The sequence below is a fragment of the Mustela putorius genome, unplaced genomic scaffold (assembly GCF_011764305.1).
Source record: "Mustela putorius furo isolate JIRA1106 unplaced genomic scaffold, ASM1176430v1.1 tig00000721_pilon_pilon_pilon, whole genome shotgun sequence".
NCBI classification, from domain to species: domain Eukaryota; kingdom Metazoa; phylum Chordata; class Mammalia; order Carnivora; family Mustelidae; genus Mustela; species Mustela putorius.
The window spans coordinates 1,496,701-1,522,339 of record NW_025421456.1 but is presented as its reverse complement, the minus strand read 5'-3'; the positions used below and the strand labels follow the sequence as shown (position 1 = coordinate 1,522,339).

At 37.9% G+C, this 25,639-nt stretch overlaps 1 protein-coding gene across 1 annotated transcript in view; it reads left to right on the top strand.

Annotated features, from left to right (window-relative positions):
• Window positions 1-25,639, top strand: part of NDNF (neuron derived neurotrophic factor) — a 40,670-nt gene that overhangs the window by 13,227 nt on the left and 1,804 nt on the right. The window contains exons 2-3 of the mRNA XM_004747988.3: window positions 14,641-14,829; window positions 23,840-23,964. Coding sequence (XP_004748045.1) covers window positions 14,642-14,829; window positions 23,840-23,964 — 313 coding nt within the window. The 5' untranslated portion in view covers window position 14,641. The remainder of the gene's footprint in view (window positions 1-14,640; window positions 14,830-23,839; window positions 23,965-25,639) is intronic.

Below are 25,639 nucleotides of genomic sequence, written 5' to 3'. Positions count from 1 at the left end.
AGTTGTAGGAAATAAGTTTGGTAGAGTGAGTTGTGAGGTCAGAGACCTCATGGGCACAAACTTTGTCCTCTAGTTCACGGGAAATCATCTGACTTTTTATTTTTATCAGCAGAAGAAGGAAACATTTTTGTTTTTAAGATAAGGATGTTGGTGCTGTGCAAATGATCAGGGAGAGATGCGGGCAATGGATGTGAGAAGCAGTGAATGGCTCATATGAGGCACCGGCAGTTTGGATAGAGAAGAGAGAACCAGTCTGAGGGAATGTGCAGCAGGTGCATTGGCAGGATGTGTTGGTTAGCGGGGGATGGGGATTGAAAACAAGCAGACGATGGTGAGGTTCCTAGCGTGGCACCTGGCAGGCCGGTGCTCCTGAGGTAGAACTAGCGTGTGCTGGTTTTCATGCGGCATCTGGTGACCCTCCAGCAGCCTTCCCAAGGACTACTCTTCCATTTCAGTCAACAAACACAGGAAGAAACCAAGGCAGTTCAGGAGTGGTCTCAATCTGCCCTTGGACTCGAGGGTGCAGAAGTGTTCTGGCAGAATAAGGAATGGGGCCCAGATTCACAATGCAGCCTGAATCTGGTTCCGTGAGGCCCATGCTAAGCCACTTCACACTTTTAAGTGTTCTATTCTGGGCATCTGAAGGAAAAGTGAGTCTGGAGCCAAGTAAATCAGCCTTGAGGCCTCGGCAAACCAACCCCCCCCCCCACAACTTCCTTGCATAGTCCAGAATCTGATGGGAGAGATTTCAGACCCTCTTACTCTTTGCAATAAACTTCTTGAAATCAGTATAATTAAGCAAATATTTATTTAGTGCCTACTTTGTGTAAGAACCATAGAAATCTGTAGAAGAGATAGAAAAAGGAGTAAAAAAATCTTTCCTAAGGGTCATTTACTTGGGTAAACTTATGAAAGCCTCATGAAGAGCTTTTTCATTTTTTAAGGATGAGAAAAAAATATTAAAATATCTATAACTCAAGTGAAATAAGAAAGGGCCATAAGAATCGAAGCCTCTCGTTTCACTGGAGGACCTTGATTCAGCTTCATCTGCCCCTGATGTCTGCAAAGAACTTGCAGTAGGCACTCAAACACTAGTTCACTTACTGACAATGTACAGAGGAAGCTCCGATAGGAAGCCGTCTAAGTAAATACCACATGGCTGCAATCTTGTTAAGAATCTTCCTGCAGATTTTGTAGCCCCCCCCCCCCAACTTTTTTTCTTTTGGTATCTCACTCCAGAATGTCAGGAAACCTGTCAGAACACCTCCTACTTTTTAAACTGCTCTGTTCAGTTTACCAGCTTTGTCAGAGAAGTCTGTATTTTACTGAGTCCCGAACTCCTTCCTTAGAGTCCCATGACAGCCACTGGGACTCACTGGGCCGGCCAGTGCTTCTTATCCCTCTTTCATCTGATAATAGACCTTAAAACATCTGGTGTCACAGCCCATCCCCGCATTCCTGGATTTAACCCTGGCCAGGCCTTCCTCACCAGATGTGATTGTGGCTGCCTCAGTTGAGTCAGGACTGTCTTCTGGTCTCTGTGCATTGGGACTGTCCACTTTAGTGGCTGAGGGCTGTGGTTAAGGCACAGGTGGGGCAGATTCCTGGGCATAAAGCACAGCAAACCAAATAGGTCCTTCCCCTCAGTCTCCCTGACTTACTCCTCTCCGTTCAAGTCCCTGCTGAAATGTCACTTCCTCAGAGAGGCCTTCCATGACCACTCAGCCTCAGAGGGCTCCTTCCCCCTACCTTTCTTCCCATGGCACCCCTCCAGCCATTTCACCTACTCCACTTTCTGCATGGTGCTGCTGCTCTCTGGAATGGTTATATGTAGATGTTAGCTTGTTCGTCCTCTCCCTTACCTACCGAACTCAAAGCTTTACAAGCAAAAGGACATCACACATCTTATCCACGGCTATATTTCTCAAGCAGTGCTTGGCACAGAGTAAGTGCCCAGTAAACATTTGGTGCATCAACTGATGAATTCTGCAATTCCATCATGCTGGCTCTTGGAAACAAAGTTCCTGTTGTCACTGCCTTGTTGATGAGTATCTTTTTTTATTACATCACTAGGAGCTGGGTTATAAAGGTTTCTTTGATCAAAACTTTATGGAAGATTTGGCCCATGTGTTCAGCAGACATAGCTGGCAGAATTACCAAAGCAATTTTTGAAACCAGGTTTGTCATCGGAACAGGAATATCTTTGAGCCTGAATAATTAAAATACCTGTTTTTGTGAGTATGGTTAGGCAGAATGAAAAAAAAACTTTTTAAATTTTTAAGTTCCTTGGAGAAGATAGTATGTATTATCTGAGATAGATGGAAAATATATAAAAATGTAAGGTTATTTGCTTATGGATGAGTGAAGATAGATTATTTTTAGAATCTTTGTTCCCACTACAGTATTTATTTTATCCTTGTTGTCACTGGCACACAAAACTAGTAATGATCTTCGTTCAGAAGATATAGTGATTATTGGGGCGCCTGGGTGGCTCAGTGGTTAAGCCGCTGCCTTCGGCTCAGGTCATGATCTCAGGGTCCTGGGATCGAGTCCCACTCGGGCTCTCTGCTCAGCAGGGAGCCTGCTTCCCTCTCTCTCTCTCTCTGCCTGCCTCTCTGACTACTTGTGATCTCTCTCTGTCAAAATAAATAAATAAAATCTTTAAAAAAAAAAAAAAAAAAAAAAGAAGATATAGTGATTATTGAGTTTGGTCCACCGATTGGTTATTTAGTAAACCCTACTGGATATATTACAGAATGTCTGAAAAGATTGCTGACTTTTCTCCTTCAGAGTATTACACTTCAAAGCTTGGTGACCCCGCGCCCCAAGGACCTCTTTCCTTTCTCTAGCCCGATTTTTCCTGCCTATCACTAAGCTTACTCCTGTGGGTTCCCTGCCCACGCCTGCGCAGTTCCTCATTCGCCTATCAGCCCCACTGGCTTTAGGATTCCTCACTGGTCCTCCAGCTCTCTGCAGAAAGTGCGCAGAAGTATCAGTTAGGTGGTATTGGCAGATATGAGTTCATAGGAAGATTCCTAAGTTTTATTTAGCCTGTCCATTTAGACACAGCTTATGAAGAGGTCTGGTTATATGCCAAATTTCAGTGTTTTGTTGTTTTTTTTTTTTTTTTTCTAATTTTCTTCTTAACTTCCATATATGTTTCTCTTAGCTTCCTCCTCACTGACCATAAACCACCTCTTACCAGAACTTTTGACAAATCAGTTAGCCTCGGTTGTTACGCACCCTTCATTGGAAACCTAAATTCAAAGAAGCAGCTACTGGTTACGCGCGCACGCGCACACATGCAAGAGTATGTGTGTACACATATACTTGTTGCCTTTCCCCAGTATGTCTCACCCACCTTCCCTGCACCCATCAGATCCACTTTCCCACCCGGACAACTGAACTCAATATTTTTGGCTATCAAACTGCACATCTTGCTACTTTCTACCTTGGCCAGTGCTTCTTTATGTCTCTCATAACAAGAAGAGAGTGTCTTCCTTTTTTGTCTTTTCTAATACCTTAACCAGTATAAGAATTAGCTTTTAAAAACTGCATCTAACATTATCAGCAATTCATGTATTATTGGATGCCAACTGGAAATTCTGCCCAACTAATTTCATTTCTCTCTGATTTCTTCCAATGCTCTGTTATTTCATTGCCCCTGTTCCTATAATCAAGGTGTTATCTTTGATTCTTATTTCCTCACTTCCTGCCTCCAACTCACCTGTACATTCTCGACGTAAGACACAATGCATCTCTCCATTACTCTCCATCTCCCCCACCAAGTTTAAGCCATCACCACGTCTGCCGTGGACAGCTGCAGTGGACTTCTTCTGATCTTGTTGCTTTTACAAAAATGAAGTTGGTTTTTGCTTTTATAGTTATCATGTCTCTAACATCTGTTCTTTACAAAATAGAGTTATTCCTAAAAAACATGGATTGGATCATGATCCTGAGCTTTTTTTTTTTTTTTTTAAGATTTTATTTTTTTTATTTGTCAGAGAGAGAGAGAGAGCTTGTGCATGCACACAAGCAAAGGGAGCAGCAGGCAGAGGGAGAAGCAGGTTCCCCACTGAGCAGGGAGCCCAATGCAGGACTCCATCCCAGGACCCTGGGATTGTGACCTGAGCTGAAGGCAGATACTTAATCAACTGAGCCACCCAGGCGTCCTGATTCTGAACTTCTTAAAGGCTTTCCCTCATACTCAGAATAGAGTCCAAACTCCTTAATATGGTTTGCAGAACTGTATGTGATCTGCCCTTTGCCTTCCACTCTCCCCTCTGCCCACTTTGTTGCACAGTGATAGCCTTTTCTTCGCCCATACTCACATCGAGTGCCAACTTTGGGCCTTTGCACCAGCTGTCTATCTGCCCAGAATGCTCTTTCCTCTGACATCTCTTTCACTGGCTTCCTCTGGTTCATTACATGTCGGAGGAAAGGTCATTTCTTCCAAGAAACCATCTCTAAATCTTCCACCTAAAGCTGCCATTGCTTTCTCTCACGCAGGCCTATTGTAATTCTGTATGGAACTGTGAATGTCAGCCACTGGTGTTTTGTTATTGATATTTCTGTGTATGTGCTGTCACCCCCACTAGACTGTGGTTTCCTGAGATTATCAGTGTCCCTAGACAGTGTCTGATATGTAGCAAGGACTCATGACAGACATGTTGAGTAAAAAAAGTAGTGAATGAGTGAATATACTAACATTATTGGATTCCCCTGCTTGGATATATATGTTTTGTTTTTATAAGTAAGTTGTACATTCCTAGGATACGTCTTTTGAGTCCTCTTGTTACCTAGTTTGGTTTGGGATATAGAGGCAGTGCTTGGAAGATTCTTATTCTCTTGACTTTAGCTCTTTTTTGACCTTATTTAGTTTGTGCATCCTAAGAAGTCTGTGGAGTGTCTTACTGAAGAGTTCCCTTCCTGGTTAAAATAACTATAAAATAATCAAATTCAAAATTGACATACTATAGTCTTAACCTCCAGTGAGTTTACAGCAACGTACCTCTATGGTCCTAAAGATTATTTCCAAGGGAATTGGAAGTAGGTTTACTCACTAATAGAAATTCACATTAATACTCTGGTGTGCACTGTTACCACAGTTGTGATAAACCCTCTCCCAGGGCTAACTTACAGCAGTAACTATTCAGTACATCACATGGATGGACAGATTTCCATGAAAGTAGATTACTTTTCTTCACTTAAGTCTTTAACCTGTTCTTTTTTTTGTCTTAGAATTAAATACAGGGGAGCCCAAGTCATAGTTTGCATCTTTGTGAAACTTCGTCACTGCCTTATGTTGCCGTGTTTCCTAAGAGATATGATGCGCTAATCTCAACTCTCAGGGGTTCACAACTGTGGGGCACCAAGGAGAAAATTTGGGCCAATAAGCCACCAATGTGAATAGTTCTCATGCTTGCACCAGAAATGTCCTGACTCGGTGTGTGATTTTTCCCCACTGAACCATGCTTCCTAATCTTGGGAGTGTAGGAGAGGGAAATTCTGTGTGGAAAAGAGAAGTTTTACAAATTGTATTCCTTGAAAAAGTAGCCTGTTTTGAGAAAATACTTGTTCTCGTCTCCATCACCTTTCCCTGTGGTCTTGGGACATGATGTGGAACTGTTTTGTTCCCTTTTCAGAATTCCCTTTTCAGAATTCTTCCCAGGAATCTCAGCAGTTGCTAAGAAACATAGATGGTAAACCATTAGAAAACACCTTTCAGCTTTCTAAGTTTTCCCATCCTTTATAAAGGGATATCTTGCTTTTATGACCCTTCACAGTTAGTTCCCTACTAATCTCTCTTTATCTCTTCTAAAAGTATTTTCTTCCTCACTTTTTTCTAGACCATAAAGACCTCAAGAAGAGAGGGTGTCTTATGTAACTGGCACATTGTTCAGTGTCTTGCACAAAGGAAGTACTCAATTAACATTTGTTTATTAACTTTTACTGATGCAGTTCTCTCTCTGTGCGTCAGCTCCTGAGCCGCCACCTCTTACCAGAACTTTTGACAAATTAGTCTCTCTCCCTTCCCCACATCTAGCTCTTCTCCCCTTTTCCTACTATCTCTCTGAGGCTTGCTCTGTCTTCCCCCCACCTCTGTTAAGCACTTATTCTATGAGACACCTGTTTTCTGTTGGTATTTTGTCATCTTACATTGCAGGGTACTCTTATCTGGAATTAATGTCCACTCAACCTAATTGTAAGCAGCAGAACAGTCTGAATCTATATTAAATGTCTTTGCACTTTCAGTGTGTTACACAGAGCAGGGACTCAGTGTCTGTTGCCCACAACAGCTCGTGTCTTATCTTCTGTGCTGATAGGTGCTATTGCTAGATACTCCTGGCATGTTGCCATGTTACATCTTAGCTAAATTTCAGCAGAGGATGGGGTGTATAGTTTGTTAACTGCTTTGGAGAACATTGCACAGGAAGTCATTTCCATTTTGTTGCGGATCAACAGGAAATAAGGCTTAGTTGCCAAACTAAAGTAAGAAAAGCAACCAAGCATATTTATTCCTCCTTTAGGGACTTTCATTGTTCCAGGAATCATTAGCTTCTCTTCAGATAGTGGAAATTATCCTGGATGGATATCTCAGTTGCACATGCAGAGAAAAGTTTTATAGGAAGAAGATGTTCAGTCTTTTGTTCCAGTTTTACTTTGCATTATCTACACTCTGTAGCAGTTGAATTTATCATAGCTTCTAATCACTTATCAGCTAGATGCCTTTAAGGAGATCTACTCCTTCCTTTAGTAAAATGGGTCTGGTTTCCTGGATCAAAGACTACTCTTATCTGTAGTACACTTATTTTGGCCATTTCTCTTGCTCATTATTCTTTTTATTGGCATTAGTGATGGTGAGAATACAGGATTACTGACTCTAAAATCTGATCCTCTTTCAAGTTTATTTCATAGGCATGACCATCTTTTAAAATTAGAGTGCCATAACCTTGGCCCTGCTGTGAACTACGCACCATGAGGATCAGAGGGGAAGAGATGAGAGAATGGAAACTTTATTCAGATCTTTGGTGTGTTTTAATTTTACGTTGTGTTTTCATACTAATTTAATTTCCTTCCAGAATGAAAGTTGGCAGTCATTTAGAGAAGTGGTAGAGGAGGTTGGAATCATTGCCCTTGAAATGCATGTGAGAGTCCCTAATCCATAGATTATTGACATAATGAACTCTAAAACTCTTAATAATCATTCCACTATGTAATGACAGCCTGTATTTAGAGAGCTTTAGCCGGTGGATTGTGTGCCTAACTCTGGCTTTGCTCTGTTGGGGTTCGCACATTGCAGCTGTGCCCCAGTCCTCGGGAACAGGAGCTCACCTAGCACCTGCCAGAGAGGGCTCAGCAGCGGGAGCCCTTTCCTCCCACTGGCTTCATTTCACCCTTTGCAGAGACAGAAACACCCCGATCCACAAGATGCCTTATTTCCCTCCAGTTTTCAACTACAGCAGAGGATATTTCTGTACGGATAAGAATGACCAACTAATTTCCATGACTGTTTTTCACATTTTTCATGTTTGCCATTTTCATTGTTTGCAAAAGACAGCAAACAACAGGAGGACTCCTGGGAATTCAGCTTTTTTCATTGCTAAATGTCAGCCTGGAGGGCATCTGTATGCCCTTGCTGGGCATCTTGCTCTTCAAGAGGCAAACCCCCTCACTCACAGCCTGCTCTGTGACACGGGGCCGGTCCCCCAGTGAATGCTACGTTTTTTCTTTACAGCTAGATTAAATGCTGCAGACTTATTATCAGATGTGGCGTGGATGACTCAAATGAAAACAAATGGCCTAGAGTTTAAAAATAGAAGTTGAGAGACTAAATATTTGCACTTAAAAAGGAAGGGAAAAGAACAGAAATCACCATGGCCGACCACTTCTTGAAGTCATCCTCACTCAATTATAATTTGCACTTTCCACTCCCTATAACTAAACATTAGATTTCATTTACTCCAGATGCATTTGCCTCAAGTAAATTCAGAATGCCATCCTTCTTTCTGGTGATAGTAAATTTATTTCATGTTTGTGGCCTACATGTGACTGGGTACACTGAATAGTCTTTAAGTGAATCTTAGTGACATTATGGGGAGTTTTTTTAATCGTTTGCTTGGTGTGACCTGTTTAGAGTTTTGCAACATTTAGTATCTATAAAAGCTTGACAACATTTTTTACAAATAAATCATGTTTTTGCAAGGAACTTACAGGCCCTTGGTGGTTGGTGGTGGAGGGCTGGAGGGATTTGCTTTGAGTATATCTTTCTCAGGTAGACTGAGCTATTCGTTGCTGTCTGTGGAATGTACGGTGCTGAGAAAGGTCACAGTGTCTTTAATATATACATGACACCTTCTGTTCAGAGAGTCTTGGACAGTTGGTGAAAACCTGAAACAACTTTTTATTTAGCAGACTTGTAAATTCCTTACATTAGTGAGACAATATAGCTAAACAGTAGCCTATAAATACAAAAGGAAGCTTTTTAGTGGCCTGAAATATTTCTCTACCCCTAAGACAAGATTACCAATTAAGATTGTGGTTAAGTACATCTTTTATATTTTTTAAAAGGAATAAAAAATTAACGAGATTTCTTTACTTATAATCACTGTTTACATAATTTCAAGCAATAAATTTTTATGTTCACTAAATGACCCAGTGGATTAACCAAGATGGTAAATTGACTAGCCCATCTTACGTAATTAAAGATAAATCTTGCCAAATGACAGTAGTGAAGTTGCTGCAGACACTCCCCAGGGCAAGTTTTATTGTTTTTACGCATAGTTTCTGTGTTGATAGAGGTCATGCTGGGTGTTTAGTTGATACATTGATGAATTATTTGAGCTCCCTTTTTTTTTTTCCTGTTTACCACTAGACTATTTTACAGTTCTGAAACATTCCCACAGGTTTGTGGTAAAAAGATATGCCAGGTCAGTTTGACTTTGTTTCACTGCACTAAAGGCTCCATAAAATAAAAAGTTGAAATGAATGCTGAAAATAAAGTCTTAGCATGAGTTTCAGGCTTTCAGTTACCCACCATATGCTCTACTCCCTACCACCAGAAAACAACGTAAATGCTTCATATCTCCTCCTTGGTGTTTCCTTCAAAACCAGTCTTCAGTTCATTCCTTGCACTCTTTACTCTGTGGCCTGGGGGAGCAGAGAGCCCTGCGGAGAAGGTGGAAGAGAAGAATGGGAGAAGCAAACTTGGTCCTCATTCCTAAAACATCCCAAAGAAAACCACTCTCCACTCTTTGACCTGTAGCTTTTACCCTCTCGCCAGCAATTATAAAAATAATTTATTATCTGTAAAAGTTCTTCTTTTAGATCCGCTGCTCATTTACCTTTACTCTAACATGAACTAACTGGACTCATATAATGTTTCCAAATAGTTTAACCTCAAATTTGTGTGTGTGTGTGTGTGTGTGTGTGTGTGTGGGTGTAAGTTCATTATATTTAAAGTTATTTACTTGGGGCACCTGGGTGGCTCAGTGGGTTAAAGTTATTTACTTTTTAGTGCCTAGATCTCTAACTTTGTAGTAGAGAACACATGGCTAATCTCTGGATAATTATATTTCAAAAACAATTGGGCCTTCCAAAGAATAAAACTATGCAATAATCTAGATTATGAGTAATCTAGGCTAAAGGTTAAGGTTTATAAATCATTAGATCATTTTTTTTTTTTCTCTTCGGTCTTGGCAGGATCTGAAAGTATGTGCCAAATATAAAGAAGCCTCTGACAACATGAAAACATCGGTTTTAGATTAGCATCTCTATTACTTGATTCATTAGAACTTTTTAATTGAAACAAAGTCAATCTTCTCAGTAATAGGATAACACTGTCTAGTTTTTCTGGGCTGTGAATAATTGTAGGACCAAGTTGATTGATATGCCTAGAAAAATAAAAATATTTGCCATCATCCTAGAAACTTCCTACTTCTGTTGGAACTAGACCATGGATTATAAAAAGATAGTGTGGTTTCTTGCTATACAGATAGATTGCTGAGATTACTACCAGACGCCCAGGACAAAAGAAATAATACCAAAAGAGAAATTCTAGGAAATGTTATTTAACTTAAACTTTAAATTTAAGTAAGCTCTGGATACCTAGAAGTAACAAAAATAAATGAAAGGAAAAGTTATGCCATTAGAGGGCACTTTTGTAATCTTAGAAGAAGTCAGTTCTTATAGACTGGCTTATCCAAGTCTTATTCTTAAGAGGAATGTATTTTTAGTTGTTTATTTAAAATGACTAATTCTTAAGCTGAGTGTCTGAGAGAGAACATTTTACTGGTGGGGGAAAAAAATCTATAGAATCTTAATATCTAAGTAAACCTTTAAACCTGAATCACTGAATAGAAGTTGTAAAAATATGTACACTCCATCTGCATAATAGTTTTTTGATTAGCTATCTTCAGTGCTTCTTTTAAATACATTTTGTTTAGAATAATTCTGCCTGTAACCTGATCAAATGATTAACTTTCCATAATAACTGAGTATGCTTTTCCCCAACAGTAGATGAATGTTATTAGATAACATGTTGAAGAAGATAGTCCTGTAGAATATAAAGATCTGTGCTTTGGGACCATACTAATTTTTTCTACTTTTATTGAAAAATAGTTGTTATATATTACTATGTAAATTTAAGGTGCACACATGATAGTTTGATTTGTATATATTAATGAAATGATTACCACAATAGGGATAGCCAACATCCATCTTCTCATATAGATACAAAGTGGAAAAAAAAAAAAGAAAAAAAAGGAATAATAATTTTAAATATTTTTCCAAAAAGTGTCTGTTTTGCCCATAATGTATGGCAATTAAAATGGTTAAAATTGCTTCAGAAATAAAAAGTTGATGTGATAGAACTTTAGCTGAATAAATAACGATTTTCATTTTTTAATAAAGATAGCGAAAAGATAGGGTTGAGTCTCTTCGTTGTTGGTGGTAATATAAATAAAAACTTATTTTATTTACATAAAATAAAGTAGATAAACCAGGAAAATAACTTGGTAAGTAAAACATTGTGTCAAGAACTGTGAAGAGTTTGAGATTTTACTCTGCTTGTAAGCTAACAAGTTAGCCTGTCATACATAGTTTCATTGATGCTAGATGGCATGAGACTCCTGGGTCAGAGACAAAAGCACTACTAAGAGCAATTCAGAGCCATCCACAGCAGAATCCACAGTATTATCATTTTCCCCCAGTGACTCCCTGACCCCCAATTCCCACAAATGAAAAGAGGGACAGATAGCACCAGCCCCCAAATGGTTTTTTTGTTTTTTTTTTTTAACAAGAGGAGCCCTGAACTTGGGGAGCCCAGATCTTCCATGGTATAGTGATCATGCATGCTCTTGGCTCCAGAAACTTTATCTTCCAAGGCTTTTCATTACATAGGCATCCTTGGGAAGATAATGTAGAACAAAGGCAGTGAATTCCTCTGCTCCCAGATGGGCAAAAGAAGCACAGAGACCCATGGAGAATTATCTTTCAACACCTACTTTATAGAATCCTATCATCTGAAGCTGTTCACTATTATTTATTTATTTATAAATTAAAAAATAGCTGATGTGGAGAATATACAATAATCCTATTTTCCATATTTAACTTACTCATGAAAAATTGTATTTCTTGTATTGTATTATATTCACTATGTGATCTTACCTGTCCAAGCCTCAGTTTGATTATTTTTGAAATGAGAAAACCATAGTGCCCACATCATAGGGTTGTTGCTAGCATTATATGAGATAATATATATAAAGCACTTAGAAGAGTGCAGCATTTACAAAATAAAACTTATTAATACTGTTTTTTTTTTTTTTTTTTTTAAAGATTTTATTTATTTATTTGACAGAAAGCACAAGTAGGCGGAGAGGCAGGCAGAGAGAGAGGAAGGGAAGCAGGCTCCCTGCTGAGCAGAGAGCCCGATGCGGGACTCGATCCCAGGACCCTGAGATCACGACCTGAGCCGAAGGCAGCGGCTTAACCCACTGAGCCACCCAGACTGTTTTTAACTCAAAATTCATTTCTTATCACTTGCTGATTTAACAAAGAGAAAGTCCTTCCCATGGATGGCTGGAAAAGAGGAAGCTGGAAAGATCCCCACCGATCATAACTAGCTACCTCCCTAACTCTAGAGCTGACCTAAATATCCCAAATATCCTGGGGCATTGGGCAGCGTGTCCTGCTTGGTCATCCCGTGGGACCATGCAGCTGACCACTTTCTGGGCAAACATAGAGTCTAATGAGGTAAAGCTGCCTGAGTGGTTCTAGGGCAAATACACCTGACTATATCAAACCCAAGTGCTGCCATCGCATATTTGGTCTAAGTTCCTAATAAGCATGGAAGGGCAAATTCTAACCACTTCTAAAGAGACAGATTTTACCATCTGGCTTCTGCTCTTGGGAGGTAAATTTTGGGGATGCTGCTACAGAGTTAACTGGATATATTCCATTATGCTGAAATAATTATTTCTTAACAGGGATACCTGAGCAAATTCTAGCATATCGGATTACTCACTTCTGTTAGCTACAGGAGGAAGGGCATCAGAAGGGAAGGATTAAGGGTTGTGAGTAGAGATCTCATTCTATTTAGTTAACCATGTCCGTGTTTGTTTTGAATGGGTTCGCTGAGTTTTGATTTTGATCCATCTCACCATCTTTCATAGTTATAAGTTTCATCTGCTATTAGTAACTCACATGAGCTCCTGCTTTCCATGCCCAACTTTGCTTGTATTCTATTTTGACTGTTATCTGGATATCTGAGGTTCAGATTACTTAATGAAACTGAAGAAGGCCTGGTCTCATTCCTCAACTGCTAGCTAGTTGGGAGGAGGAATTGAGGATTCAGTCTCAGAATCATCATTTGTTTTTAGAGATTATCACCTTAACCCTTGAGAAAACTGAGGTCCACCTGGAGTGGTTAAGTGCATTGACTTAGATATGGATCTAGTTTGTGCTGCAACTAAAAAAGTCAGATTTCTTAGTTCTCAGTCAAGTTTTCACTCAATTACAATGCAATTGAGAATTAGAGCCTCTTGTAAGAAATTACGATGGCTTTCTTGAGAGATATTACAGAGGACAAATGTTTGGCCTCTGCAGTCAGATCCACCTGGATTTATAACCTTTCTCTGCTTATGTAAAAGGAGGTTTACTCTTCCATGAGAATAGTACCTACTTCACAAAGATTTTTGTGAAGATTAAATGCAATAATGCAGCTGGTGAATTTAACCCCTTGTTTTGCACATAGTGACTCTCAATGACTGCAGATGTCTTATATGGAAAACTGCAAAACACATGGCAAAAAAAAAAAAAAACTTTTTGAAAAAGGAAGTTATGTTTACTTTTTGGGTAAGCTCAGTGTGAGAAAATTACTCCTCACATTATCATAAAAAAGAGAAGTTTATTCCCTTCAAAAAAATATTTTAATATGAATCTACTTTTGATAGCACTCCAAGAAAGATAAAATCAAAGTCAAATGATGGCTTAAATAGAGGTAATCTCAGAGCTGTAGTAATGACTCTTTAGAAATAAAACTGGCTTTCACTTCATTTCAAATTATTGCAGATATTTTCATTCGACTTTCTCACTCTTTAAAGTACCTAAGTATAAACACACTCTTCCCCTAATGCTTGAAATCCCTGATGTACGTTGCCAGAGAGGTAAGGGAAAACCCTCAGAGGAAGCAAAACCTTTCACCAGTACTTGACATCAAAAGAACTTGCCTACCTGAGGCTTCCTGTTAGGGACACTGAGTCATGTAGAAGATGGTGTCCTTGACAATATTCCCACAGCAATATGCAGTAGAGAGTGATCCATAATTATCTATAGGATCTTTGATGAAAGTCAGTTTGAATGCCAAAATGTAATTCAATGAAAATACTCTGCTGGAATAGTAAATATATATCTGTGATGGAAGTTAAGCCAAATAACCTGACACTACAACTTTCCAATGGTCTCACTTGATCCAAAAGTGGGAATCCAAGCCCACTTCTAATATGGCTAAGGTTTACATTTAAATGTTGTGTTGAAGAGTCTAGTAATGAATGATAACTAGATAAAAGCAAATAATCTATCTTGTGATTTTGGACAAATTGCTTAACCTATGATATAATTAACTTTATCATCTCTAAAACTTTCTAACTTACAAAAATCTGATCTTGGAAACAAAAATAATACTATACACGTATAATCCCATCAAGTCTCAAGGAAACATAAAAGTAATTGTGCAATGGTAATTTTCTGGCTCTCAGTGAGTCTGTGTGTCTCTTTATGCTATGGTTCAATTTCTGAGACATTTGTATACACTTTTGTACAAGAACCATGTTGGCTTCTGCCATATTGAAGTGGGGATTTTCTCTCTGAATATCTGGAGAAGTCAAAGCACCAAGAGTCCATTCATTTAAAAATCTTTTTAATATCTGAAATGTTAGTGAATTTGTTATCAACATCATGAAATACTTTGGGAACAAAACAAAACAGGAAATTTGTCTTCAAGATCATGTATGTATCCAAAATACATACTACAACTCTAACTTTCTGTCAAAGCTAAAATATTCTTAACCGTCTAGAAAGTCTGCAACTTGCCCAAGCGTCTACCTGCAGAACTAATGTAAGCAATCATTTCTGTTGCCCCAGGATGGTGCCTCTCCACTGGTGTCTGCTGTGGCTGCTATTACCACTGAGCTCAAGGACTCAGAAGTTACCCACTCGAGATGAGGAACTTTTTCAGATGCAGATCCGGGACAAGGCGTTTTTTCATGATTCATCAGTAATTCCAGATGGAGCTGAAATTAGCAGTTACCTCTTTAGAGACACACCCAAAAGGTATTCTCTCTGCAGTATTTTCCTTATCAATAAATTGATAAAGAATGCTAAAAAGCAAAGTAAACGTTTAGACTTAGATTAGGTAATTTACAATCAATCTCTGAATAGTATTGCTTATTTTCCTCTAAGAAAAGAAAATGACAATGCAACTGCTAATCATTAAGTAGAGGTTGTTTGGTCCTTGCTGATTGTGATCTCTTTTGGGATGGAGAGAGCAGTTTTTGCATTTCTTACATTTTAGAATGGTTATTTTCTTATCTTTGGGATAGCAGGAAATTTCTAAGAAGGATTCTGTAGGATTAAGATGAAATTAATCAAGAACAGGGTTCAAAACAGAGGCATATGAAGACCCTGAGCTCACCTCTGCCCATTGACATTGCAAACTACAGCTCCATATAGAACAGTTCTCTCTGAAGTAGACATGAAAACTAAACAGTTCCTCCACACAAAGGATAAAAAGGCCACATAGAGATGGATAGGAGAGGCAGAGGCATGATCTTGTCAAAAAAAACCCTACACTTAGTGTGGCAATTCACAAACAGGAAGACTCTGACAAATACAGAGCACATCCCTGAGGAAAAAGGAGTTTGATCCCCACATCGGGCACCCCAAACCTTGGGACCTACACCAAAGAGACAAGCCCCCAAAACATCTGGCTTATGCCTGGGAGAACCAAAAGGCTATGAAAAAATAAGACTCCACTCTTTTTGTTCTAAAAGGTTTATTTATTATTTTAGAGAAAGCTAGAGAGTGGGGGGGGTGCAGAGGGAAAGAATCACATGCAGACTCCCCATGAGTATGAGCCCAACACGGGGCTCTGTCTCACAACCTGAGGTCATGAACTGAGCCAAAACCAAGAGTTGGACACTCAAACAACTGAGCCATCCAGGTGCTCCTTAAGACTCTGCTCTTAAAGGGCATATGTACAGACTTCCTTACCCCAGGACCCATTGCAAACACAAAAAGTTGAAAAATGCCTAGACTACATACAAAAGAGATTCATTGGCTAATCTTAAAGTGTCTGCTGGAAGGGCAGGGGTCTCTTAGAACTCTTTCAAGGCACAGAGGTGCTAGCAAGTATCATTTTTGCATTTTCCCTCTACCTTATTAGCACTGCTTGCCCACATCTAGGTTTTCCTATGGCCCACACTGCTAAACCTGATAGGTGGGCGTGCCCCAGCCTGGCACACCCCCACAGCCCAACCAAAGCCAGTATATATGCAGAGGCCACACAAGGGATTCCTGGCTCTGATGACCAGGGTGGTTACATTTCTGAGCCCCCAGGATTGAAATAATCAGGGAGACAGTTCTTGGCAAGCTATCCCCACCAGGATACTGCAGAGACTTAGACTGAGACACCCCCAGGCTTCCTATAATCAATCCTTCAAGACTGGGAGAGATAGTTTTTTCACGTAATGCATAGAAACCAACATAGAGAGTTAAACAAAATGAAAACAAACAAACAGGGACGCCTGGGTGGCTCAGTTGGTTAAGCCACTGCCTTCGGCTCAGATCATGATCTCAGCATCCTGAGATCGAGTCCCAAATCAGGCTCCTTGCTCAGCAGGAGCCTGTTTTTCCATCTGCCTCTGCCTGCCATTCTGTCTGCCTATGCTCACTCTGACAAATAAATAAATAAAATCTTAAAAAAAAAAGAAAGAAAGAAAGAAAACAAACAAACAAACAAAGAAATATATTCTAAATGAAGAACAAGATGAAACTCCAGGGAGGAAAAAAACAAAAACAAAAAAACCTTAATGAAACAAAGAGAAGTAATTTACCAGATAAGGATTTCAATGTAGTGGTCACAAAGATGCTCAGCAATTTTGGGGGAAGAATAGGTGAACACAGAGGGAATTTCAACAAAGAGACAGAAAATATAAGAAAGCATTACCAGACAGAAGTCATAGATCTTAAAAAGACAGTAACCAAACTGAAATATACATTACAGGGGTTCATCAACAAATTAGATAAAGCACAAGAAAGGATCAGTAACCCAGAAGACAGGGCAGTGCAACTCACCCAAAGAGAGCAGGAAAAAGAAAAAATAATCTGAAAAAATGAAGATCATTTAAAAAACATACAGGACAACATCAGGTGGAGTAACATTTGCATATTAGAGGTCCCAGAAAGAGACCCTAACCTGGAGGATGAAACATATATCCTCGTTCAGGAAGCCTAGAGTTCAAAATAAGATGAACCTAAAGAGATCCACCCTAAGATATATTACATTAAAATGTCAAAATTCAAAGATAAATAGAAAATCTTATAACCAAGAGGAAAACCTGTTACAAATAAGGGAACCTCCACAAGATGATCAGCAGATTTTTCAGCAGAAATTTTGCAGGCCAGAAAAGAGTGACATGATATATTCAAAGTGCTGAAAGCAAAAAAACCTCCAACCATGACTACTCACCTAGCAAGATTTTCAGAATTAAAGAAAGATGAAGAGTTTTCCAGACAAGCAAAAACTAAAGGAGTTCACCACCACTAAACCAGCCTTGTCAGAAATGTTAAAAAGATGTCTTAAGTTGAAAAGGGGACTAACCAATACCAAGAAAACATATGAAAGTAAAAATTTCCCTGGTAAAGGTAAATATATATTAAAGGTAGTGAACTAATCACTTATAAGGTTAGCATGAAGATTAAAAGGCAAAAGTAGTAAAAAATATAACTAAAACTACAACAATTAGTTGGAGTATATACACAAAATGATGTAAAATGTGACACCAGAAGTATAAAATGTGGAACTGGGAAGTAAAAATATAAGGTTTCAGAATGTGTTCATACTTAACTTGTTACCAAATTAAAATAGACTGGTATATATACATATAGGCTTATATTTGTAAGTCTCATGGTGACAACAAAGCAAAAACCTATGGCATATACAAAAAGATAATGAGAATGGAATCTAAACATAACACTAAAGAAAGCAATCAAACCACAAGAGAAGAAAGCAACAGAAAGAGAAAACAGAATGGAACGATAAAATGATTAACAAAATGGCAGCAATAGTATATACCTACCTATAATTTAAACATAAATGGACTAAATTCTCCAATCAAAAGGCATCGAGTGGCTGAATGGATTTAATTCCATATACTCCCTGACAAGAGATTCACTTTAGATGTAAGGACACACACAGATTGAAAGTAAAAGGGCTAGGAAAAGATGTTCCATGCAAATAGAAACCAAAAAAAGTTGGGGTAGCTATTATATTAGACAAAATAGACTTTAAAACAAAAGACTATAATAAAAGACAAAGACGGACATTACATAATGATTCAGGGGTCAATCCAGCGAGAAGATAAAACATTTGTAAATATATTTTTTAAATTTTATTAACATTTGTAGGTATTTATATACCCAAAATAGATTAGGAGCACCTAAACATATAAACAAGTATTAACAGACTTAAAGAGAGAAATTGAGAGCAATACAACTATAGTAGGCAGACTTAGTACCCCATATTCATCAATGGATGCTTCATCCAGACAGAATATTAATATCAATGTGGAAACATGGTCTTAAATGAAACATTAGACCATTTACTAGATATATACAGAACATTCCACCCATAAGCAACAGAATATACATTTTTCTCAAGTGCACATAGAACATTCTCCAGGATCAATCATATGTTAGGACAAAAAAAAAGTCTCAATAAATTTAAGAAGATTGAAATTTCACCAAACATCTTTTAGAACATAGTTGTATGAAACCAAAAATCAATCACAAATATGTGGAGATTTAAAAACATGCTGCTGAATAACCAATAGGTCAATGAAGAAAAAAAAAAAAAAACTTGAGACAAATGAAAGTGTGAAAGTCACACACCAAAATTTATGGGACACAGCAAAAGCAGTTGTAAGAGGGAAGTTTTTAATGATATAGGACTGGGTCAAGAAATCAGAAAAATCTCAAATAATTTAAATTTTATACCTAAAGGAACTAGGAAAATAGGAATAAGTGAATCCCAAAGTTAAAAGGAGGAAGAAAATAATAAACATCAAAGTGGAAATAAATAAGATAAAGACTAAAGAGACAACAGGAAAAAAATCAATGAAACTAAGAGCTTCTTCTTTGAAAAGATAAACGGAATTGATAAACTTTTAGCTCCACTCACTAAGAAAAAAAAAGAGGACTCAAAATCAGAAATAAATGAGAGTAAGTTATAATTGATACCAAAAAGATACAAAGGACCTACTATGAAATTAATATGAAGAACTATATGCCAATAAATTGGACAAACCAGGAAAAAAGTGGATAAATCCTCAAAAACATATACTCCTTAAGACTGAGTCATGAGAAAATAGAAAATATGAATAGACCAATTACTAACAAGAAGATTGCTAGTCCCAACAAACAAAAGTCCAGGACCAGGTGGCTTCACTAGTGAATTCTACTAAATATTCAAAGAAGATCTAATGCCTATCCTCCTCAAAATATTTCAGAAAATTGTGGCCTCATTTTATGAGCCCAACACTACAGTGACACTGAAACTAGATATGAGGACACCACAAACAAACAAAAATTACAGGTCAATATCCCTAATGAGCATAGCTGCAAAACTCCTCAACAAAGTATTAGCAGACCAAATTCAAATAATACATTAAAAGGATCATACACCACCATCAAGTTGGATTTATTCCAGGGATGCAAGGATGATTCAATATCCACAAATCAATAAATGTGATATCACATTAACCAAATGAAGGATAAAAATCATACAATCATCTCAATAGATGCAGAAAAAGCATTTGGTAAATTCAACATCTATTTATGATAAAAACTTTTCACAAAGCAGGTATAGAGGGAATGTATCCCCATGTGATAAAGGCCATATATGACAAGCCTATAGCTAATATGACACTCAATGGTGAAAAGAAGAAAGCTTATCCTCTAGGATCAAGGATAGGACAAGGATACCCACACTTGCCACTGATAAGTGTCATGGTACTGGGAGTCCTAGCCCAACCAATTAGAAAGAAAATGATATAAAATGTGTTCAAATTGGAAAGATAGAAGTAAAACTGTCACTGCTTTCAGGCAACATGATTTTATATATAGAAAACCCTGAAGCTCCCACCAAAAAACTGTTGTAACTAATAAAAACATTTATTAAATTTGCAGGATACAGAAATCAATATACAAAAATCTATTGTTTTTTTAATACACCAATAATAAACTACCAGAAAGAGAAATTAATGAAAACAATCCTGTTTACAGTTGCATCAAAAAGAACAGAATACCTAGGAATAAATTTAACCCAGGAGGTAGAAGACCTGTATACTGAAAACTGACATTGATGAAAGAAAGTGAAGAAGACACAAATAAATGGAAAGATACTCTGTGTTCATGAATTGGAAGAATTAATATTGTCAAAATGTCCATACTACCCAAAGCAAACTATAGATTCCGTGAAATCCCTATCAAAACTTCAATGACGTTTTTCACAGAACTAGAACAAATAATTCTAAAATTTGTCTGCACCCACAAAATCCCTGAAAACCAAAGCAATCTTGAGAAAGAAGGACAAAGCTAGAGATACTATGTTTCCTGATTTCGAACTATACTACAAAGGTATAGGAATCAAAACAGTTGGGTATTGGCATAAAGGCAGATACATGGATCCATGGAGCAGAAAAGACAACCTGGCAATTAACTCATGACAAAGGAGTCAAGAATATACAATGGGAAAAGGACAGTTTGTTTAAAACAATCTTCTTGGGAAAACTGGACAGCCATGTGCCCAAGAATGAAACCAGACCACTAAACAAACACAGGTAGTAAGCTCCTTGATATTGGTCTTAGCAGTGTTCTGGGTTCTTTTTTTTTTTTTTTTCTCGGTTGGTTTGGGTGAGTGGGTTGGTTGGTTGGTTGGTTGGTTGGTTGGTTGGTTTTGAATCGGTCTCCAAAGGCAAGGGCAACAAAAGCAAAAATAAACAAGTGGGACTACATCAAGCCAAGAAACTTTTGCATAGTGAAGGAAATCATTAACAAAATAAAAGGCAACCTATTGAATGGGAGAAGATATTTGCAAATCATACATCTAATAAGGGGTTAAAATCCAAGTTATATAAAGAATGTATACAACTTAAAAACACAACTCATCTGCTTTAAAAATGGGCAGAAGATATGAATAGACCTTTTCCAAAGAAGACATACATATGGCCAAGAGGTACATGAAAAGATGCTCAATATCACACATCATCAGGCAAATGCAAAGCAAAACCGCAATGAGATGCCACCTCACACCCATCAGAATGACTATTACCGAAAAGACAAGAGATAACAAATATTGGCAAGAATGTGGAGAAACAGGAATCCTCGTGCAGTGTTGATGGAAATGCAAATTGATACAACCATTATGGAAAACAGTAATAGGTCCTCAAAAATCTATAAATAGAACTATCATATGATCCAGCAATTCCACTTTTGAGTATTAATCCAAAGAAAATGAGGGGATGTAATGTACAGCATGGTGACTATAGTCAGCAATATTATATTGCATATTATGTAACTTTTTATGGTTACAAGGGGGAAGTAGATTCACTGTGATGATCATTTCACAGCATATACATAAATCATAACTTTGTTCATTTGAAATTAATATATTTCAGTTGTATCTCAATAAAAAAGAGCTTAAGCAGCTAAAAAATATGAAATTAAATGAATACATGATTCCTCAAGAGTTTACATTGTATTATAAGGATAATATTTCTGGGGTGCCTGAGTGGCTCAGTTGGTTAAGCAGCCGACTCTTGATATCAGCTTAGGTCTTGGTCTCAAGGTCGTGAGCTCTAGCCCTGTACTGGACTCCATGCTGGGTGTGGAGCCTACTTAAATTAAAAAAAAAAAAGATAATATTTCTTTGAACAATATTCAGTTCATTTACCTTTACTCAGCAAATTGGGCTCACATAATGGTTCTAAATATTTTGACCTTAAAAAATGATACATACTTGTTTATTCTTTCTTGACTTGACTTTTTTCTCCCCACAAATAATGATCAGGGGCTTTGATACCTACATTGGGATGAAATGTTACCTCACCTTGAGTTGAGAGTTACAGCAACAATAGAAACATCATTTCTAGGAGTGAAATACGTAGTGGGAGGCATTCATAGACATTGTTGATATTACAACTAATGGTGAAATTCCAGATAAAATTTAGCGGCAGTGGATAGCTTTTTTCATTGATTATTCTTATGTTTACACATAAATTCCAAAAGCTAAATGGTTCATGGAGTGTTTATCCCTCAGTTTTGGCATTATAATTTGGGGCCATGTTTTCTTAGTTGTTCATTGCATTTCTGTCTGCCTCACCAGCCAGTAAATAATCTGGAGCACATAGATCATGCCCTATTATCTCTGATTGCTGTTCTCTTCCGTACTCTGGGTATGGTAGCCAACAAATATTTGTCAAATTGTTAAAGTTTATTCAGATTATCTTTTATCCCTAATCGTAAGTGCTTCCATATGAAAACGTTGAGTTAGAGGGACTCCCTGCTGTTTTATATGTATAATGAGTACCTTGTAGAATGCAAGAATTGTTTTGTCATTGGTTGCCTGTGGCCTGTATGTAAGTTAGTAAGACACAGTTACTTTGGGAAATAAGCTACTTCCTTGTCTGAAAGGAGAACAGAAGGTAGAAGATGAACTGACACATTGGTTTCTGCTTCAGCAGTTGGCTCTGCTACCAACATAAAAACGGAACCCTAGAAGTTTTGAACACTTTTTTACTTACATGATGCCAAACAAAATATTTTGTTGTACCTATTTCTTTGTAACAGAGATGGGTTCAGTTGTGTGTATATTGTTAATATATCCAACGCAGCCTGGCCAAAGGAACAAAATTCTACTCTCCATAAGTAGATTGAATTGGAAAATTAAGCCATCTGACACCTGTCTTGAAAGATGCTTATGATACTTATACCTTCCCACCCAGTAAATAGTACAGTTATTTTGTCTAGATGACATCTAACTTTATTATTTTATGAACAAGTTGTTTTTACTTTTATAGAGTCTTGTCTTCCTACTGCCTGACCCCCACCCTCCTTCTTTTAATTTATATTTGAATGGTGAGGGGAGAAAATACTGATAGTGCCATTCAGATTCGGTATCTTTAGGTAGAAACAGACTTGAGGTGTAAGGCTCCTGGAGCTGGAACAATAGGGTTGGTGCTAGAATTCTTGGGTTCTATTCATTAATTTCATAATTGATCATTCAAAAATATTTACCAAGTACTTACTACATGTAGAAATCAGTACTAAATGCTGGGACTTCAATGACATGGCAAATGAACCCTAAGTGGGCCTTTGTTGAGAAAATGACAATCAAATAATACTAATATATAGTCACAAATTTCAATAAGCACCCCAGGTGAAAAGTACAAGACACTGAGGGTGCACGAGAACCTGACCCAGAATTAGGAGTCAGAAAAGGCAGCCCTGACAGAGGTGACATGAGTAAGGGCAAAGGAGTGCATGAAACAACATCCCAGAGGTTCCAACACAGGGCAGATTCTAGGAAACTAGGAGAGCCCCATGTGGTTCAAGCACAGGACATGAAAGGCCAGTGAGGTAGGCAGGGGCCCCACCACTGAGGAAGTTTTAGATTCTGCGAACAATTAAGGACTTTTCTCCAAAAAGCTAGAGTCTAAACTTACTCATCAATTCATTCAACAAGTATTTATTGGGAATTACTTTAGTCTCTAAGTCTTCAGCAATGAACCAAATGCCCGGCCCTATTACATCTTTCATTCTAGTTAGAGGAGATGGAAAAATAAAGAGGTAAACAAAGAAATATGTAATATGTCAGGTAGTGATAAGTGCTTTGAAGACAAATGAAGAAGTGTGAAAGAGAGCTTCATGGGGAAGGTGTTATCTTCCATAAGGGGTCAGAGTAGGTTTGTTAAGTGAATAAGAAGAAAACCAGTGATTTTTCCAGTGACTCTTGATAAGTCCTAGAACCAATGATCTCAGTCTCAACTGGTCCACTTCCCCACAGGTATTTCTTTGTGGTTGAAGAAGACAATACTCCATTATCAGTCACAGTGACTCCCTGTGATGCACCTTTAGAATGGAAACTGAGTCTCCAAGAGCTGCCTGAGGACACAAGTGGGGAAGGCTCAGGTAAGCAGCATGTTAAGTCTGACCCCTGAATGGATAACTAAAAGACCCATGACATAGACAGCCTTCTGTCTATAAGAAAAAGCAGCGTGGATGCATAGGGGAAGACTCTGGAGATTTTGCAGTGGGGATGGCACTGAAAGACGTGATCTTGACACTGTCAAAACCACTTGACAGTTAAGAGAGACAGACTTGGAGCCTGAAGGGGTGAGGAAAATGGAAAGGTTTGGACTAGCCTCTCTAGCTGTGGTTTGCAATCTCACCCAAAGATTGGAATCAGCACTGGGTGCTTTAAAACTACTGATGCCTGGATCCCACCCTTAAAGGTTTTTACTTAATTGTCCTGGAGTATGATCTGGACATTGGGACTATTAAAATCTCCCCCTAGGTTATTCTGGTATGCAGCCAAGATCTCTGGGGAGTAAATGGTGGCACCGAAAAGAGGAATAAAAAGGCTTTGAGTGCCATTGAAAGGCCAGGATGACAAGAAAGTCAGTAGGAGGGGTATGTTAGGCATTTAAGGAAGATACAGATTGTGGAAAGCAAATACCAAGAAACAGGGAAGTGAGAAGAATCCGTATGAGGCTCTGGGGTGACCTGCTTCCTTCAAGGGGTGAAGGCATCATAGCATAAAGGTGAAGTCTTTGTGACTGGTGCCACACAAAGGATGCAAGCTAGATGTGCTGCTCATAGGGATGAGATGACAGAGAGTTGTAACTAGGAAAGTATGTCATCATGGGAGATAGAGAATAAATAACGGCATGAAATCATTCATCTCCGGGTTTGGGACTGTGAAATTCTACATCCCTCATTCAATTTGCAATAATAAGCTGAACAGGGTGCATTCCCACACTGGTTACCCAATCCTTCACCAGGTCTTGGTGTCTAAGCTTATCTGGTGTCTATGTGGTATCTGATATTAAGAATAAAAAGATAGAAAAAATTAGTTTGGTTTCAATACTTTCCTTCTATTATTCCTAGGCATATGTTCTCCACACTGAAAATTAGGTCCTCTTACTAGTACTTCATATTCTATGTTTTAATGAGAGACTGTCCAGTCCTGGTAACAAGAATAAAACTAGTGAAATAGCTGGCCATCAAAATGCAATCAAATTGCAATCAAAATGCAATCAAATCCTTTTGATAAGCAGATTGATGGTAGGAATTAATCTTTCAAAGGCTTACAGTCTTTGACCTAAGACTTTCAGTAATTACAGTCAATTCTGAAGCCTAAATTTAAATTCAGAAAAGCCAACATGTATGTGTGTGGGTGTGTGTATATATAGAAAGACAGATATAGATATATACACATATACATACACACACACACATATATATACATGGCACTATCTTAAATGGTCAAAAATTGACCAATGGTATTATTTATATATTTATGAAAATACTACTTTTTACAAAATTATTATTTTATTATAAATTTTATTGTAAAATAATAATTTATTTTATAAACTAAAACATTACAAAATAATAATTTTATTTATTATAAAATAATAATTTTAAGTGAGGAAGACAGGATTCAAAATGGAGGTTCATTTGGGAACATATATGTATGAGAATAAGTGTTATTAAGCTATAGAGAACGATGAAAAAGAATAATATCAATTGCATAAAAACATGTAAAGGACTGAGTGGCAATGAATCAAAATATTAATGAAGGACT